The sequence below is a fragment of the Equus przewalskii genome, chromosome 4, assembly GCF_037783145.1.
Source record: "Equus przewalskii isolate Varuska chromosome 4, EquPr2, whole genome shotgun sequence".
NCBI lineage: Eukaryota > Metazoa > Chordata > Mammalia > Perissodactyla > Equidae > Equus > Equus przewalskii.
The window spans coordinates 105060897-105076456 of record NC_091834.1 but is presented as its reverse complement, the minus strand read 5'-3'; the positions used below and the strand labels follow the sequence as shown (position 1 = coordinate 105076456).

The 15560-nt window shown below is 46.0% G+C and overlaps 1 protein-coding gene across 6 annotated transcripts in view; it reads left to right on the top strand.

Annotated features, from left to right (window-relative positions):
* The first annotated feature begins 279 nt into the window (after positions 1–279).
* PAXIP1 (PAX interacting protein 1) overlaps positions 280–15560 on the top strand; it is a 59742-nt gene continuing 44461 nt past the window's right edge. For 2 of the 6 annotated variants that reach the window (XM_070616969.1, XM_070616968.1), the window contains exons 1-4: positions 289–471; positions 4229–4363; positions 9066–9109; positions 11415–11478. Coding sequence is in view for 4 of the 6 variants with exons in the window: in XM_070616970.1 (XP_070473071.1) it covers positions 391–471; positions 4229–4363; positions 9066–9109; positions 11415–11478 (324 nt within the window). In the remaining 2 variants the exon portion in view is untranslated. Of the gene's footprint in view, positions 472–4228; positions 4364–9065; positions 9110–11414; positions 11479–15560 lie in introns of all 6 variants that reach the window. The other 4 variants (XM_070616967.1, XM_070616966.1, XM_070616970.1 and 1 more) reach the window with 3 other exon arrangements.

Below are 15560 nucleotides of genomic sequence, written 5' to 3'. Positions count from 1 at the left end.
TTCCCTTTTTCCCTGGGCCGGTCCACTGCGGCCGCACCGAGGGGGGGGCGTGTTTTCCCGCTTCACCGGGACACCCCCACTCAGTGAGCGGCCGCTACGGGTCCCCGGTCTCCGCAGCGGGCTGGGCGGTGCCCGTTCCCTGGGGACCGCGGGCTGCAGCGGAGGCGCTGCGCGGCGCCCGCGGGCGGCCGGCTCCTAGGAGCTCCCCCTCGGCGCCGCGCAGGATGGTGCATTCCGCAGGGCGCGCGCGGCTCCCGCGCTCGGGCCGCTCGGCGCGGGCGGGGGCGCGGAGGGCGGGGGAGCGGGCCCGCCTCGCAGGACCGTGCGGGGGCCGTGGGCCGCGCCGTTGGGGAGAGGGCCCCGCGGGGCGGGGCGGGAGCCGCCGCGACCATGTCGGACCCGGCGCCCCAAGTTCCGGAGGAGATGTTCAAGGAGGTCAAGTACTACGCGGTGGGCGACATCGACCCGCAGGTACCGCACCGCCCCCGCCCGCCCGCCCGCCGGCCGCGTCCCCGGCCCGGCCCCGCTCCCGCCTCGGGCGCGCGCTGGGCGCAGAACGTCGGGCCCCGCCGCCTGGTCCCGGCCGGCCTGGCCGCGCGGAGGCTGGGCCGCCCGGCGCCGAGCAGGCCTGCAACCGGGGCCCAAGGAGAGGGAAGGGACCGGGGTTTACCCGACCCGCGCTCCGGGGGGTGGGGACCTCGAGGACCGGGGGGAGGGACGGCGACCTGGGGGGTGCTCTGCAGGACCCGCGGCGGGGAGGGGACCTGCGGGTGCGCTCAGACCCGAGAGGAGGGGCAGGCACGTGGGTGGGGGCCTGCGCCCGGGCCCCTCGCTTGCACGACGCCCCTCCGATAGCCCGAACTTGGGCCTAGCGCCAATTGTCACCGTCCCCCGCCTGGTAAGGACTGGCGTCCTGTCGCATGGCAGTAAGCCCGCGAGCCCGCCGCCTCGGCCCGACTCCTACTTTCTGCTCCTTCGAGGGTGGCATCCTTCCTGCTGCCCGCTCCGCTCCAGCGTCCCGGCTCCCAGGGCGGTAGGTTGGAGAGGTGGACAGGTGACAGGTGGGAGCGGGAACCTTGGCCCTGGAGCTCGCGTGGGGACCCTGAGTTCCAGGCTGTCAAGGGGACAGTTGGCTGGGCCCCTGGTGTGGCCCGCAGCTCGAGTTCGCGTGCCTGGGCCGCGCAGCCCAGGTCCTCTTGTGTTGGCTGAGAAGCGCTCACTTCACCACCAGCCGATTCGTATTCCTTGATTTTCCTAGTTGGGCAAATTATACAGTAAATGTGGAAAATACCCTGGTAGTACCAACACACTAAACATTTAATTTTTTGTAGTTTGGGCTCACGCCAGAGGATCCTGTGGCTTTTCCTAAGGTTTTTCTGAGTAAGAACTTCTGTTGAAATGTCAGAATGTTATCCTTCCGTGGTGGGAAAGAATCTTAGTTGACTGTCCTCTTCAGGTTAATCTTCACAATTTAGCTTAACTGTGTGGTTCTCCCACCTTAGGTGTCTCATTAGCAGCCAGGGCTAAGTTAGAAGGAGGGGCGTGAGCAGTGGGTGACCCAAACTGAGGCTTGGGAGAGTGGGGACTGTATGTAACAAACTCGGTTGGCTTACAAGGTATTGTGGGAGGCTCCTTGGTCTTGGCCTTCCAGAGGCTTGTCTGGTGGTGTCTTAGTAACTAAACTCTCTTGCATGACCCCAGGGTGATCCTTTTTCTACTGTAACTTTAGGGTGAAGAGACTTTTAGCTTTGAATTTAAAGATAAACGGATGCTGAACCCAGAGTGATCAAATGAGTGCCTGTAACAGTGGTAGCTTTTTCCAGTCTTAATTTCCTTTACTTTCACTGCCGTTTTTCTTCCCTTCTGCTTCCTAACCCCCTGCCCCCCATTTCATTTTAGGACTTTGCCTCTTACAAGGAACTTGAACCAAATGTTACTTAAAACCTGGAACAAGCTGAACTGGAACCATATTTGCCCAACTATGAATCAAAACTAAGTGCTTAAAAATCTTCTTGGCAAACCACTTTGATCTGAAACAGTATATTTTCTAAAAAGTTTAGAGCCAGATCTTCTGATTTTCTGAATCTTGTAAATATGAATTCAGGAAGTTCACATGTGTTGAACATCTCTTACGTGACAGGCATTGGAGTAGGTACTGGGTATAATATAAAGAATAAGACCTGAGCATTATCCTTGAGGGGGGAGGTGGGGGCATTTTATATATATATATGTGTGTGTGTACATATATATGTATATATAGTCAAGACGTAGCGTGGGGTGGTAGGTGCTGGTGGAACAGATTTCTCCACTGGGATGCATAGAGGAAGCCCCACTGAAATGTTTCAAAGTAGGTGTCATTTTGGTTGGGTCTTGAGATAAGCAGAAGTTATGAAGAGGGTGAAAGATTATTTCCTTCAGGTGGAATGTATATGCTAAGGAATGAAGGTGTTAATGTATTTGGGATACATCAGGATAATCAGCACCTCTGAAGCAGTGACGTGAGATAAATGTAGTAAGGTAGAGATTCAGTAGTGTGGGGATTGAAAAGAAGCTAGTGGTTTTGTCCTTAAAGTTCGTGAAAACTATGAGTATTTTCAGTAGAGTGTTGGTAGAAGAGGCTGGGTAGTGGTGAGTTAAAGGACAAATAGGAAGTGAAGACAGAAAGCTGGGTTGTTGTTTCAACAAATTTGTGATTGAAAGGAAGCAGAAAAGGTGGCCTGAGAAAGAGAAGGCCAGGGCATGGGTCTGTGTGCACGTGCCTACATGTTATGCAGTGGAAGACTTGTTTCCAGGCTGAGGGGGAGAGCTTGAAATCTCAAGACTCATAAAAAAGGCAGTAAGGTGAGAAACACAGACCTGAGGGTGGGTACAAGGAGGGGTGCCTTTTTCTGTGAGACAGGTTGAATGGATGTGTGAAGCTGAAGATGCTTGGAGGTCGTTTGTGGCTAATGACCATTGTTTTTTCATTTATTAAACGAATACTTAGCATCTGCTCCATTTCACATCTATTGATGGTCAATATAGTATTCCAAAAAGTTTGTGCAACTTGTGGGTAGATTTAGCTGTGTGGGCACTGCATTACCTTCATATAGGTGCTCACTCAGCTCCTCTGAGCGTACACCACTCCCCTAGGGTTCTGCCCTTCCTTCCACCTGCCCCTGAAGTCTGTGTTGTGGGTGGATACCCTCCAGTCTCCTCCCACTCTGCGCTCCCGGGATCTCATTGACTCAGAGGTTTGGCTCCCATCTTTAAAAGCTGATGACTCCCCACCGCCAAAGTGGGACCCGAGTCTTTTCCTGGATACCCCGGGCTGTATCTTCCTAGATCTCCTGCATGGCAGCCACAGAAGGGCTCCCTGCCCTCTGCTCCTGTGTCACGGTCCTCAGTAGTGGTGCTCTTGTTCCGCAGCACGTTTCATTCTTTCCTCGTGTGCCTACACCCCTTCCAGTCACCAGTCTGGCTGATTCTCACATCTTCCTTCTGCCTGTCCCTAGTGGTAGTCCTTTAGTTCAGTGACCTGTTTCTTCACCTGGATTACTGCAGCAGTTAACAGGTCTCCTGGCTCCAGTCATACAGCCAATCCAGCCCATTCTTCTTACACTGACAGTAGTCTTCCTGTAAAATCTGATCATGCCACTTCCCTGCTTAAAATCCTCCCCTGTCTCTTCAGAAGACACTTCTCTATTTTATTTTAGAATAAAATACAAACGTTTTTGCATAGCACATAAGAAAGACCACCTATGGTCTGATCCGTATTTTCCTGCCCGGAGTGTTGAACGCTGCTCTCTCCAGACAGTGCCCATATTTTTGCCTGACTGACTCCTTTAGATTTGTAAGGATTCTGCTTATATATCTCCTCTTCCAGAAACCTTCCCATTTGCAGTGAAACTACTCATCCCCAAGCCTTTAAGTTTGAGGTCTGGGAATGTCATATGCCCAGTCTCCACGCTCAGGGTTCTGCATTCTAACTGTCCGTCCTTCTGTCTTCAGGACAGACATCACCTAGTACCTGGCACACAGTAGCCGCCATACTTGCTCAGTGAACCAAGTCTTGCTGTGTTTCTTGGTCCACAAATGTTTCATTGTGTGTGACTCAGTGAAAGGTTATTAATCTTGTCTGGAGAACATGTGTGTTTTTATTAGAGTTTTCATTATTCACAATAATTTGTGTAAACCAGTAATGAAATGAAGTATTTTCCATTTTAATTTGTGTGGGTTTTTTTTAAAGGTAATTCAGCTTCTCAAAGCTGGGAAAGCTAAGGAAGTGTCCTATAACGCACTAGCCTCGCACATCATTTCAGAAGACGGGGACAATCCAGAGGTTGGAGAAGCTCGGGAAGTCTTTGATTTACCTGTCGTAAAGGTTGGTAGTAAATCTAATTATTTTTATGCATTTCATCATGTATCTTGAAACCAGTACATCGAAGTTTTAATATAACTCTTCTCAGCCTGTTTGCTTAAGTACTGCTTTGTGAGGGAAGCGGCCAGATGAATGAAGCCCTTTGGGCGTCTCAGCACCTACCTAGTTGAAGGCCCTTTGAGTTAGATCACCCTGTGGTGAGGGTTCTGTACGTGACCCGTAACTCTAGGTCGATCAGCTTATACACCTGCTCTGGGATGACCCGATGTTGTCGCTGTCTGGGAGAATGCTAAGCTGTGGACATGTGTTGTAGGAAGTGGGTGGGTTGGCCTGAAACAGATGGGCAGTGGTGAATTCTCGCTAGAAAGTGTATTTGATTCCAGAAGCAGGCTGAGTCCTGTCAGTAACTCCTGGAACAGGGTTCCTTTCCATCCCGGCTGGGGCAAGTGGTCCTCACTTCCAGCTGCACAAGTTGGAGGAGGTCCTGTTCCCCACCTGCTGTGCTGTTGACCCTCTGACAAGGGTCACAATGACCATCTGTAACATTGTCCACTGAGTGGCCGTCAGTACTGGTGTCCAACTTGACCTATAGGTGGTTTATTCTAGAAAGTGGGGGTCTCAGCTGGTGGCTGAATTGTGCAGAGTTTGTTGATCTTTATACCATGCTGCTCTGTTGTGGCTGATAGTTGCATTGACTGCTGTTAAATGTATGTTTGTAAGATTTAATTTTGTAATTTTGATCCTTCAACATTTTTTTTCTTTTTTCTTTTTAAAGATTGACACCTGGGCTAACAACTGTTGCCAATCTTTTGTTTTTTCCCACCCCCAAAGATTGGCACCTGGGCTAACAACCTTTGCCAATCTTTTTTTCCCCCTGCTTTTATCTCCCCAAACCCCCCCTGTACACAGTTGTATATTTTAGTTGCACGTCCTTCTAGTTGTGGGATGTGGGACGCTGCCTCAGCGTGGCCTGACGAGCGGTGCCATGTCCGTGCCCAGGATCCAAAACCTGGGCCGCCGCAGCGGAGCGCGCGAACTTAGTCACTCAGCCATGCAGCCGGCCCCTTTTTTCTAATCTTCTGTATTATGTATTTGTTTTAAAATACTTCTATTCCACTACCATTTTTTCCTCCTCTTCATGCTATTAAATGCTTTGCCTTAAAAATCAGTATGAAAGTTATTGTGCTTTAATGATGACAGAGGTAGGAGCTAGGAAGGGTTGCCATTAAGTCAGGCTGGGAAGCAGAGAAGCTGGCTGGCTGCTGGGAAGTCTGAACTACACACCAGTATCCATGGTCTGAAACTCTGCCTTACAAACTTAGAAACTTGATTTTTGAAAATAAACCTGAAAGCAGATCTGTCTCATGAGAAGATTCTCCTAAACCAGACTCTCAAGAGACTGCTATGTAAGTCAGAATGACTGTTAATTCGCGGTGATGAAATACGTGGTCACCTTCCTGTGCGAGAGTGCTTGTTTCAGCGTGGCCAGCTTGGGCTCGCTCAGCAGCAGATCCTTTGTGAAGACTGAGGATCAGCAGGCTTCCTGGCCAGTTCAACTGATGCCGTTTTGTAAGAGAGATGGGCTTCACAGACCCTGGGCTGTGGCCTTGGGTGCTGCTCCAGTGGACCCTGTTTTGTCTCAATTTGCTTCTATTTTTCCTTAGCTGTAGGTACTGGGGCTCAGGCCCTTCCCCTGTCTACAGACTTTCATTCTCCCAGACAATAGCCTGGGGCCTATTGTCTCGTCAGAGTGACTTCCATATACTGCATAGGTTTCATAGGGAACCTGAAGAGGCAATCTTATTAACAGATTTTGGGGTCCTAGGTCATTGTTACCAGACCACTTACAGCAGCAGCTCTTAAATCTGGTGACCCCAAGCCCCTGTTCATAACAAAGATTTTGTAATACCCCTTTTATTATCCTAAAATGACAGCCATGCATAAGATGACATCATATAATTTAAAATAGATATGTACATGTGTATGTATGTTTATGTGTGTATATACATTGCCCAAACTGAAATGGAGAGGAGAAAAAAGGAAAGTACATATTATAAGTATGCATCTCAATATGTAAATGCTTGGGCACAACTACACCAGAGGATGGAATAAGGGAGTCAGGTGCTGCTGTGTATAGAATCACGGTGAATGTGGCTGCCACAGCTGCGCAATGATCCTCATATCCTGCAAGTGGAGTCGCCAGCTGTGAGGTGACATTTCAAAGTGTTGATCAGTCCTTACTAAAATTCTGAGCTAAACAAAGCAGACTTCGTTTTACACAGTAGTTGTGTCCTGGAAAAGTCAGGCTATAGGCAGGCTCCATAAAAGTACCCGTTACTCAGCGTCTGCGCCTACCTCCATTTTGCTGATCTAGCTTCATACCTCCCCATCCTGCCTTTTACCCCTTTGGCTATAATGTTTTAGAACAGATCCCAGGGATGCTGTTGTTTCGTCCTTCAGCACTCCAGCCTGCCTGAACTGATGGCAGCACCTGTATTGTCTTGGGCTGCTGTGTTACATTACAGGATGATGGAACATTTCAGAACTGATCCAACAGTTTGTTTTCACTCCAGGGTGGTGCCGGTAGACCCTGATGTTCTTGGCCTGCACCTAATAGGCTTTTTCTCTTGGCGGCTGCTGCTAACGGTGGAGTTCAGCTGATTGGGGTGGAGGCCTGGTTCCCCAAGCACATAGCCCTTGGCCTTTACCTTTGTATTAAATTTGACAAATGCCTGTTAAAAATAAGTTAGCCTTAGCGTGGTGACAGTTTATCTATCTTTTACGTATTTGAATTTACAGCTGTTTAAAACTTCTTTAGGCACCAGAACTTTCAAAATAATTTATTTAATGGAATTTCCTCAGTGCTCTTGGGGCATCATTGGAAATGTTAATTATGTTCACTTGGAGTGGGTTTATTTTTATATATTGTTATTAGCGTTTGGGATAAATAGCTCCTTATGTTACTGTGCTTTTCCAGTTCTCCACTGCTGTCTGCTTTGTTGCTGTTAGTGTGTCTTTACTTACCTTTGCATTGTTTTATCTAGACGTATCTGAGGACCTGCGGGCGATTCTGCTCTGTGTGGACTTTGATAGCTGGCCAAGCAGTCTTTCAGCAGGATACCCTGCTTACCTGACCCCCAGCTCCCAGAGGGGCCGCTTTCCAGGGTGTCTGCTGTATGGCCAGTCGTAGAGGGGTCCTTTCCAGAGGCCGTGTGCTTACATGGCCTTCTCAGAGCTGCCTGAGAACACTCCTCTGGTCACAGTGGCCTCTCTCCCACTGCACTTGGGAGAAGTCATACCTGCACCCTTGCAAATGGTATTACAGTGCATCGCCCTGGGCTCTGAAAATCCTCCTGTTCACTAGACAAAGGGAAACTAGAAATACTGGTTTCAAGAAACCGCCCCAGTGCTCAGCCATGCAACCACGGAGTTCCGAGGGCCTCCAGTTCTCACTGTTGAGAATAAAGCTGCCCCTGTGGAGACGTTCTGAGTGCAGAAGAGTCGCAGCCAGGATGGGTTACTGATGCGGCCAGTGCCCTTACATTTTCCCAGGACTGTCAGAAATGTGCAGTTCGGCTGGATAAAGTGCATGGATAGAAACGTGGAGTCCCTTTCTTTCAGCTTGGTGCACGTTATCCAATAAGTTAGTTAAAACATTTGATACAATTATCAAATCATCATGAGATAATTATCCCAAGTAGAGCCAATCTTTATTTTATAAAATGTTTAACATTAATACGCTCCGTTTGCAGATGATACACTTCTGTAAACTTATGCTGCAAAATTGTTGACATCACTTAAAAAATGATGAGAAGGTACTTCGTTTTCCTCAGTTCTTTAAGGTGCACATGGCAGACATAGTCTGGAGGCCGTTACTTTGGGACATAAGCTGCGTGAGAGCAAAGGCTGCATTTCTGTTCTTCGTTATAACCCAGTGCCTCGCACCGTCTCTGGTGCAACATAGATTCTCACTAAATATTTGATGTGTGAATTGAGGCGTGAGTAACGAGTATGTACGCATGTGTCACTTGGCTGAAGTTTCTGCAATTCAGCTGGCTAAATGGGGCATTATTATATTTTTACGTAGTAATTTTGTGAAGCAGAGCTATCAAGGTAATGTAATTTTCAAAGGTAAATATAGAAATATAAGATAAGATAATTTTTCAAAACTGTAAGTTACCCAAAAGGTAGTAATTAAGGTTTTATAATTAATCTGTGTTTTGGTATTCATAAAAAAATTACCAGTTAGAAATACTTTTTTTGGTTTGCAAACTGTTGTATCTGCTTGGCTTCACTGAAAAAACCTCACAATTTAGTCTTGGTTGGATTCAGGATTCCGGAAAGGAACTTAGGAGGCGCCGGTATACTTTGGATGGGGGGGGGCATGGCTGTCAGATCCCCTCCCTGCCATTGTGAGACAGTTTCTATGCGTAAGCAATAATGAGTGTGTAAACCCAGAATTTAAAGTTCTGTACGTAAGAATTTTTTAAGATCTGGTAGCGTTTCACTCTATAATTGGGCTTTTCACCTTGGGTATTAATAGCTAATCTTCGACTCTGATATTTCTGCTACGTGAATACTCATAATTTTAGTCTGAACACTTTATAGCAGAGCCTTTAATTTCTAGGAGCAACACTAGTGAACTAATGTCGTTTTGATGCTGATTGGAAATGTTTTTGATTCCTGTTAATGTTTTCTCTTGCAGCCTTCCTGGGTGCTTCTGTCCGTTCAGTGTGGAGCTCTTCTGCCGTATCCTTTCTGGGGGAAGGGAGGAGGGGAAGGAGGACTCTGCGTCTCACACTGAAATGATCATTACTGAGGGAAGAGTAGACATGTTAGTTAGGGCAAGTTGTGTTGTGTGCACTGTGTATTCCTACTATTTTCCATCCTGTATCAGATTTTATGTACCTGATCCTTGTTGTTACCCGTGGAAAAGCAGCAGACCAGCTGTGTGGAAGTAGCTCCAGGCTGCGACCTGGAGGCGGGAGTTCTGGTTCTTCTGGGACTTGGCTTTATGATCTTGGGCAGCCTGCTTCTCTGGACCTCAGTGTTCTTGTCATTGAAACAGATCGTTTTTGTGTTGTCTAGTTAGACGGAGTATTTCCAAAATTCTAAGTCTGTATGGATCAAGTCATGAGTCATTTAAAGAACAGATTAGGGAGGAGAACGTCAGAATGTTTTTAGTTTTGTAACATGCATTGTTATTCTTTTTAATTATGTTGGGTGGAAGGTTTATTAATTCAGTGCACATATTGAACACCTGCTGTAGGCTGGGTACTGAAAATAGAGGGGTCAACAAGACCTCATTTCTGCCCTCAAGGAGCTCCCTCGTGTGCACGTGTTCTTTGACATTTCTTGAGTGTGACTCTAGAACTCAGGTCCACCCCGCACTGTGCTAGATGTCGCGTCATGAGACACTGTAGGCTGCTGTTCAGTGTTCTGGGCTGCGTGGCTCCTGTTTCGCCCTGGGAATAGGAACCCTCCCTGGAGGGTCACTCCATGCATAACTGATTTTGAAGATCACTTCTTGTTGAGGGTGCCTGGTGCCGTACAGTTAGGATGTTAAAATCTCAGCCCTGGGCACGAGATGAGGTCATTCAACCTGCTTTGTTTTGCAGCTCTGCCAGGCGGTGCCTGCAAATGCATTTATTACTTACTGAATCAATGAGGATGCAGGGAATCTTGTCTGAAATATTTATGGGGGACCTCAAATAAACAGAAAATATCCCTTTGTAAGCAGTTCCTGGAGAATGTGCAGAACTTAGCAGCTCTAACTCAAATTCTAAGATTTCTCATCCAAAATCTAAAAAGTTAGAGGAAATTGGTTCCTGTTTTTTTTTTTTTTGAGACTTTTTTTTTTTTTTTTCTTAAATAAGCGCAGGTATAAAAGACTGGGGGTGGGAGGGATGTTTTTGAAGGTAAGAGGCTAGTCTTCCTTTTCTGGATCCTGTACCCCACACACAAAAATTCCAAAGTAGTTGTCTTCTTTGAGCTCTTACTTGTCCATCCCAAAGAAGCTTAAAGGGACAGAAGAGGGAGCCCCGGACTGTGTTAGACAGCACAGTCTAGATATGCCTTTGTTCCTGTTTCCCCAAGTCTTGGGAAGTAGAAAGTGCCAGAGCTAAGATAGGAGGATGGAAGCATCTTGGATGAGGGGGCCGCAGGCATGATGCTGGGGTCTGCAGAGCCTCTTGCAGTCATGTGGGCTCCTGTCTTGATGAGACTTAGCAGCCCTCCATAGGAGATTCCAAATTGCCATAGAATTTTCAGTCTCACCCATTTTTCTTAATTCACTTCTCCCTCAGTAGCTGTACTTTCCCCCTGTAGGGAGGAAATTCTAGACACTCCAAGTTCTTCAAAAAGTTTAAAGTATGAGCTCCTGGAGGCCACGTCTGCTGTGTGTACCCACATGCCCAGTGTCTGCACATAGTAAGCTCTCAGGAAATATTCTGAATGAATTTTAAAAGAGCTTCAGAACTGGGAAGATCTTGGGAATTATATATTCTAACTTATTTTAACAAAGGAGATACTAAATCTCAGAGTTGTCTTGCCCAAGTTTGCAAACTAAGTGATGGTAATAAAACTAGAAGTCGAGTTCTTTTATGAAGGATTCTCTCTGCTATGCAACAGAAGTCATCACATTAATGTTTCCTTCCAAAGTAAACTTACTTTGCTGTTAAAATAAGTGTTCTCCCGTATGAGTATGTATGTATCTGCGTGTATGAGTGTATGTATGTTTGGATGGTTAGCTAGCTCAGAGGTCAAATGTTTACCCCCCTGAAAATGTTGTGCCCGTTTGATTGCTGCTGTAAGTGGAGAGGTTAGATTTGAAAACGCACTTGACGGAGACCTTTCAGTTCTCTCCGTGGTCAGTTCTCTGTTTGCCAGTCTGCCCTTTGCTCTTGTTGGGTCAGCTTCAGTCTGTCTCTTTCCTGAATGGACTGAGCGGGAATGAGCGGGTGGGTAATGTCCAGGCGGGCAAAAAGGGTGTGTCTGTTAGTGAGCACAGTTGCACTAATCTTCTTTCATTGAAATCTTAATAACTGTAAAACAGAGTGAATGGTTTCTCTCCAGAGTCGTGTCAGATTTTCTTTGGAGTCACTGCCTGCCTCTCTCAGGTAAGTGTGCTTACGGTGCATCTTGGGTTGCTCACACTGACAGTTCTGGGCTTTTATACGATCCCATTTGTGACCTGTTGGTAAACCACTTTTAGAGAAGCTATTTACTAAAATGCATATTCAATATGACCTTATGACACACTTGTAATTTTATTTAAGTATTCATGATTAGTTTTAAGATTTAAAGTTTTAGTGGGTGAAAATGGCCTTTTAATCTAAAGAATTACAAAGATTTAAAACTTGAATATGAAAAAGTAATAAAAGTGAAATTAAAAGATGACACGGAGGGGCTGGCCCCATGGCACAGTGGTTAAGTTTGACCTGCTCTGCTTTGGTGGCACAGGTTCGGTTCTTGGGCGCGGACCTGCACTATTCATCAGCACCATGCTGTGGTGGTGACCTGCGTACAAAATAGAGGAAGACTGGCGCAGATGTTGGCTCTGGGCAAATCTTCCTCAGCATTAAAAAAAAAAGATGACAAGGAAAATTCAGTCAGAAATAAAAGCAAAAAATTTTCTTAATGAATAAAGGGCTCATACAGATCAATAAGAAACAATAAAAGTTCAGTAAATAAGGCAGAAAAATGAATTGACAACTTTTTTATAAAGAGGAATTGCAAGCGATAAGTGTAACAAAACATTCGATCCCCTCTGTAACCGCAGATGTGCACTTTCTAGTAGCACTGAGGTAAGCGTTCTGGCTCATCAGGTTTGTCGCAGTGTCCTCAGTGCTGTGCAGCTGCGGGCAGCAGTGCTGGTCAGTGCTGCGCTTCTCTAGAGAACGCGAGCTGTGTCGCAGCCTCCAAATACGTGTTCTCTTCCTCTGCAGTCCTCGTGTTTAGGAACTTACCCCAGGTTGATAGGAATAAGAGCAGATTGACGTGTAAGGTAAAAGCACGGCGTTGTTTCTAAGATGCAGAATCGGAAGCAGCCAGACCACCCACAGTCTGGAAATGCGTGAGAAAACCTGTTCTGCGCTTTGACACCATAGTCTGGCTCTGGAGCCAGCTTTGAATTATGTTTTATGAAAATATATAAAGACATGGGAAATGTTTTAAGTGGAAAAAGCAGGATATAACAGTTGTGTAGGGGCCGGCGCGGTGGCATAGTGGTTAAGTTTGCGTGCTATGCTTCAGCAGCCTGGGCTTCATGGGTTTGGATCCCCAGGGCAGACCACTCATGAAGCCATGCTGTGGTTGCATCCCACATACAAGACAGAGGAAGATTGGCACAGATGTTAGCTCAGGGCCAATCTTCCTCACCAAAAAAACCCCCATAGTTATGTAGAGTATTACATCAGCCATATAAAATATATAAGAATTACCTGAAAAGGAACCAAAGTGTTAACAGTGGTTAATTCTGGGTAGTGAGAGAAGTGAATATTTAATATTCTTTTATTGTATTCTGTCTTCGCAACTCCCAGCTTAAAAAAGCCCTCAACTGTACAAAACTATTATACAAAATCAAGTTGGTATTGTTCACGCTCATTTTTAAATTACATAGAGTACTTTGTTTCAAATTAGTGGTCAGTGGGGGGAAACGCTGCAGTTCAGCGTTTACCATTTTGTTTGACCTCACAGGCCTAGTCCCTTTCTGTAGTTTTGGTGTTAGATGCTATTTTTGAGGAGTATTTAGTCCCCGTCTCTATGGAAGCCTCTGAGAAGGGGCCTGTCAAGGACGCTAGGGGAGTTGGAGGGAGTCCTGCTGCTCTCCCCGTGCCCGTGATGGGATCGGGGCCGAGGGTGTGTTTAGGTCGCACTGTTAGAGGACTGGCCAGACTCGGCTTTCATGCACATGGTGTCGTCAGCCCGAATTTGACCTCTTCTCTATCCCAGCGATTAGTAAGTTTAATTATGGTTCCTCTTGTTTGTGTCTCTTGTAAATTCTGAAAGTTCTTTAAAGTTATAAAATCCTCTCTTTTTGTACTTACTACATCAATTTAATAGCCGTCCTTGAAAAATTGGCCTTTTTTCCCCTCTTAAGAACAGGAATTTTGTTGATATCCCTATTTTTCAATGTTTTTCACATCTGTGTTACAAATGTGTATTTACATGAGGATAGTCTTTCAAGTTAGCTTAAATGAAAACCTTTTAATGATGGGTACTGCAGTTACATGTAATTTTTATTGTTTTCTTTATACTTCTCTGTATGTTCCAAATTTACAATAAACATCAGAAAAGTTTTAAAATGAAAGCATTTTATCACTATTACTCCTTATGCCTAAAGACAGTGTAACTTGGCTAAAATGTGAATTTTGCATTTAAGTATATTTTTATTGATTGGATTTCTGGGTTCAGAGATTCAGAGTCCACTATTGAGAGGGTTCAATTTGAAATAGAAAGGGAGAGAGGAAGAGCCAGGGGCAGGGGTATCTTCAGGGATCAAGGTCGCAGTGGCATGGTGTTTAGCAGACCTGACTTGAAGAAATAAATAAGAAAATCAAAAGTATGTGATATGAGAAGATTACAGGGTTTTAAATTAGGTAATTAGGCATTATGAAATAGTAACTATAAGTTTAGCCTTGAAGAGAAATAACTAATGGTTACATTTAACAAAGGTTGTCATATATATAATAAATTATTGTGTAAAAGGCCTAACATGTAAGGGTATAGTATGCACAATGCATACTGTATAGTTTGCTGAATCAGGTGGCACATGCGTGTATTAATGAGTGAGTTCAGAGAAGAAGGCTGCAGTGTGGACTCCTGGCATAGGACGGCCTTGATGGAGGATGTAAGATTTGGGTGGGCCTGAAAGAATGGGCATAATTGGAGTAAAAATGGGGAAGGGAGAGCGAGTTCCAAATAGAACGAGGTGGAAGGAGAAATCAGGCCGGCTCCAAGGCTATTGATGAGGACACTGGCATCAGAACAAGGTTATGTACTGGGGTATAGAAGAAAAGAATGACTGTGTCGGTGGGTGGCAGAGAATGAGGAAAAGCATGAAACTTAGATGAGTTTGAACTTGATGAAAGTAGCCAGCAGGATGCTTGTTTACCTTTTTTTCTTATATATTTAATTTTGGATTACAGATGTTTGCATTAGAACATTTGGAAAACAGAGAAAAAAGCAAACAAAATTAAAATCTCTTGTGGTCCAGCAGTGAAACTGGTCTGGGAGCTGTAAGCTGACATGCAGGGCAGGGTAGGGATGAGAGTGCCGACAGGAAGAGAGTCACAGTCTTTTAAGCTTGAGATGAAGATTTGGATTTGGGTTAGCACCGTGTAAATGAAGGTACAGCATGGACCCTAGGAGCAGATGGGAATCAGCAGGTAGGTCCGGGTGACTTGGTAATGCCGTGTAGAGAGAAGCCAGCATCACAGTGCTCTGCAGGCCAGCTCCTGGGCTAGATGCTTTCACGTTGAAATTGTTAGTCAGATGATTTCCTTGTTTCAAACTAGGAGCAGTGGTAAAGTGATAGCATCGTTGCCAGAGATGGGAAACAGAGGATCCTGATTTCTGGGGGAAGATGACGAAGTTGATTTGAAACACATTGAGTTTGCGGTGTTGATCAGCTGTCCAAATGTAGGGACGCGGAGATGTGGTATGAAGGGCTGAGAATTCCTAACTTCTTGCAGAGGAGAGTAGAGAGGAGCACATGACCAGGAATAGAACCTTGAGTAGTAACATGCATAGTTAAGGAGGTTGGGGAGGAAAGGGAGCTTGAAAATAAATAGAGATGATATTGGAGGAGTAGGACATTACTTTTAGAAACCAAGGATGAAGTCAGACTTAACCAGTTTTGTTTTTATTGCTGGGAAGTAGTCATGCCCCAGGTAAAGGTGGAGCGCATTAATTGGTCCAGGTAGTTGTATGTACCTGCATGTGGTTTTCAGTCCTGCTCTGTGACCCAGAAGGAGGAGGACCAGGGTGTGGACAGTGACACAGGACTGTTGATTGGCTTGGTGGCCATCATGCTGGCTTAGGGGTCTTAAGTAGATCTCAGGTTCTGCGCTGAGAAGAGACAAGTGTGGTTGGCAGAGGGGCGGGGAGGGGGAGAGTGGAGAGCCCATGAAAAAATTGAGGTGAGGAAGCTGTGGTGGAGAACATAGCTGTCTGGATTCTCAGGTGAACAAGTGTTGCT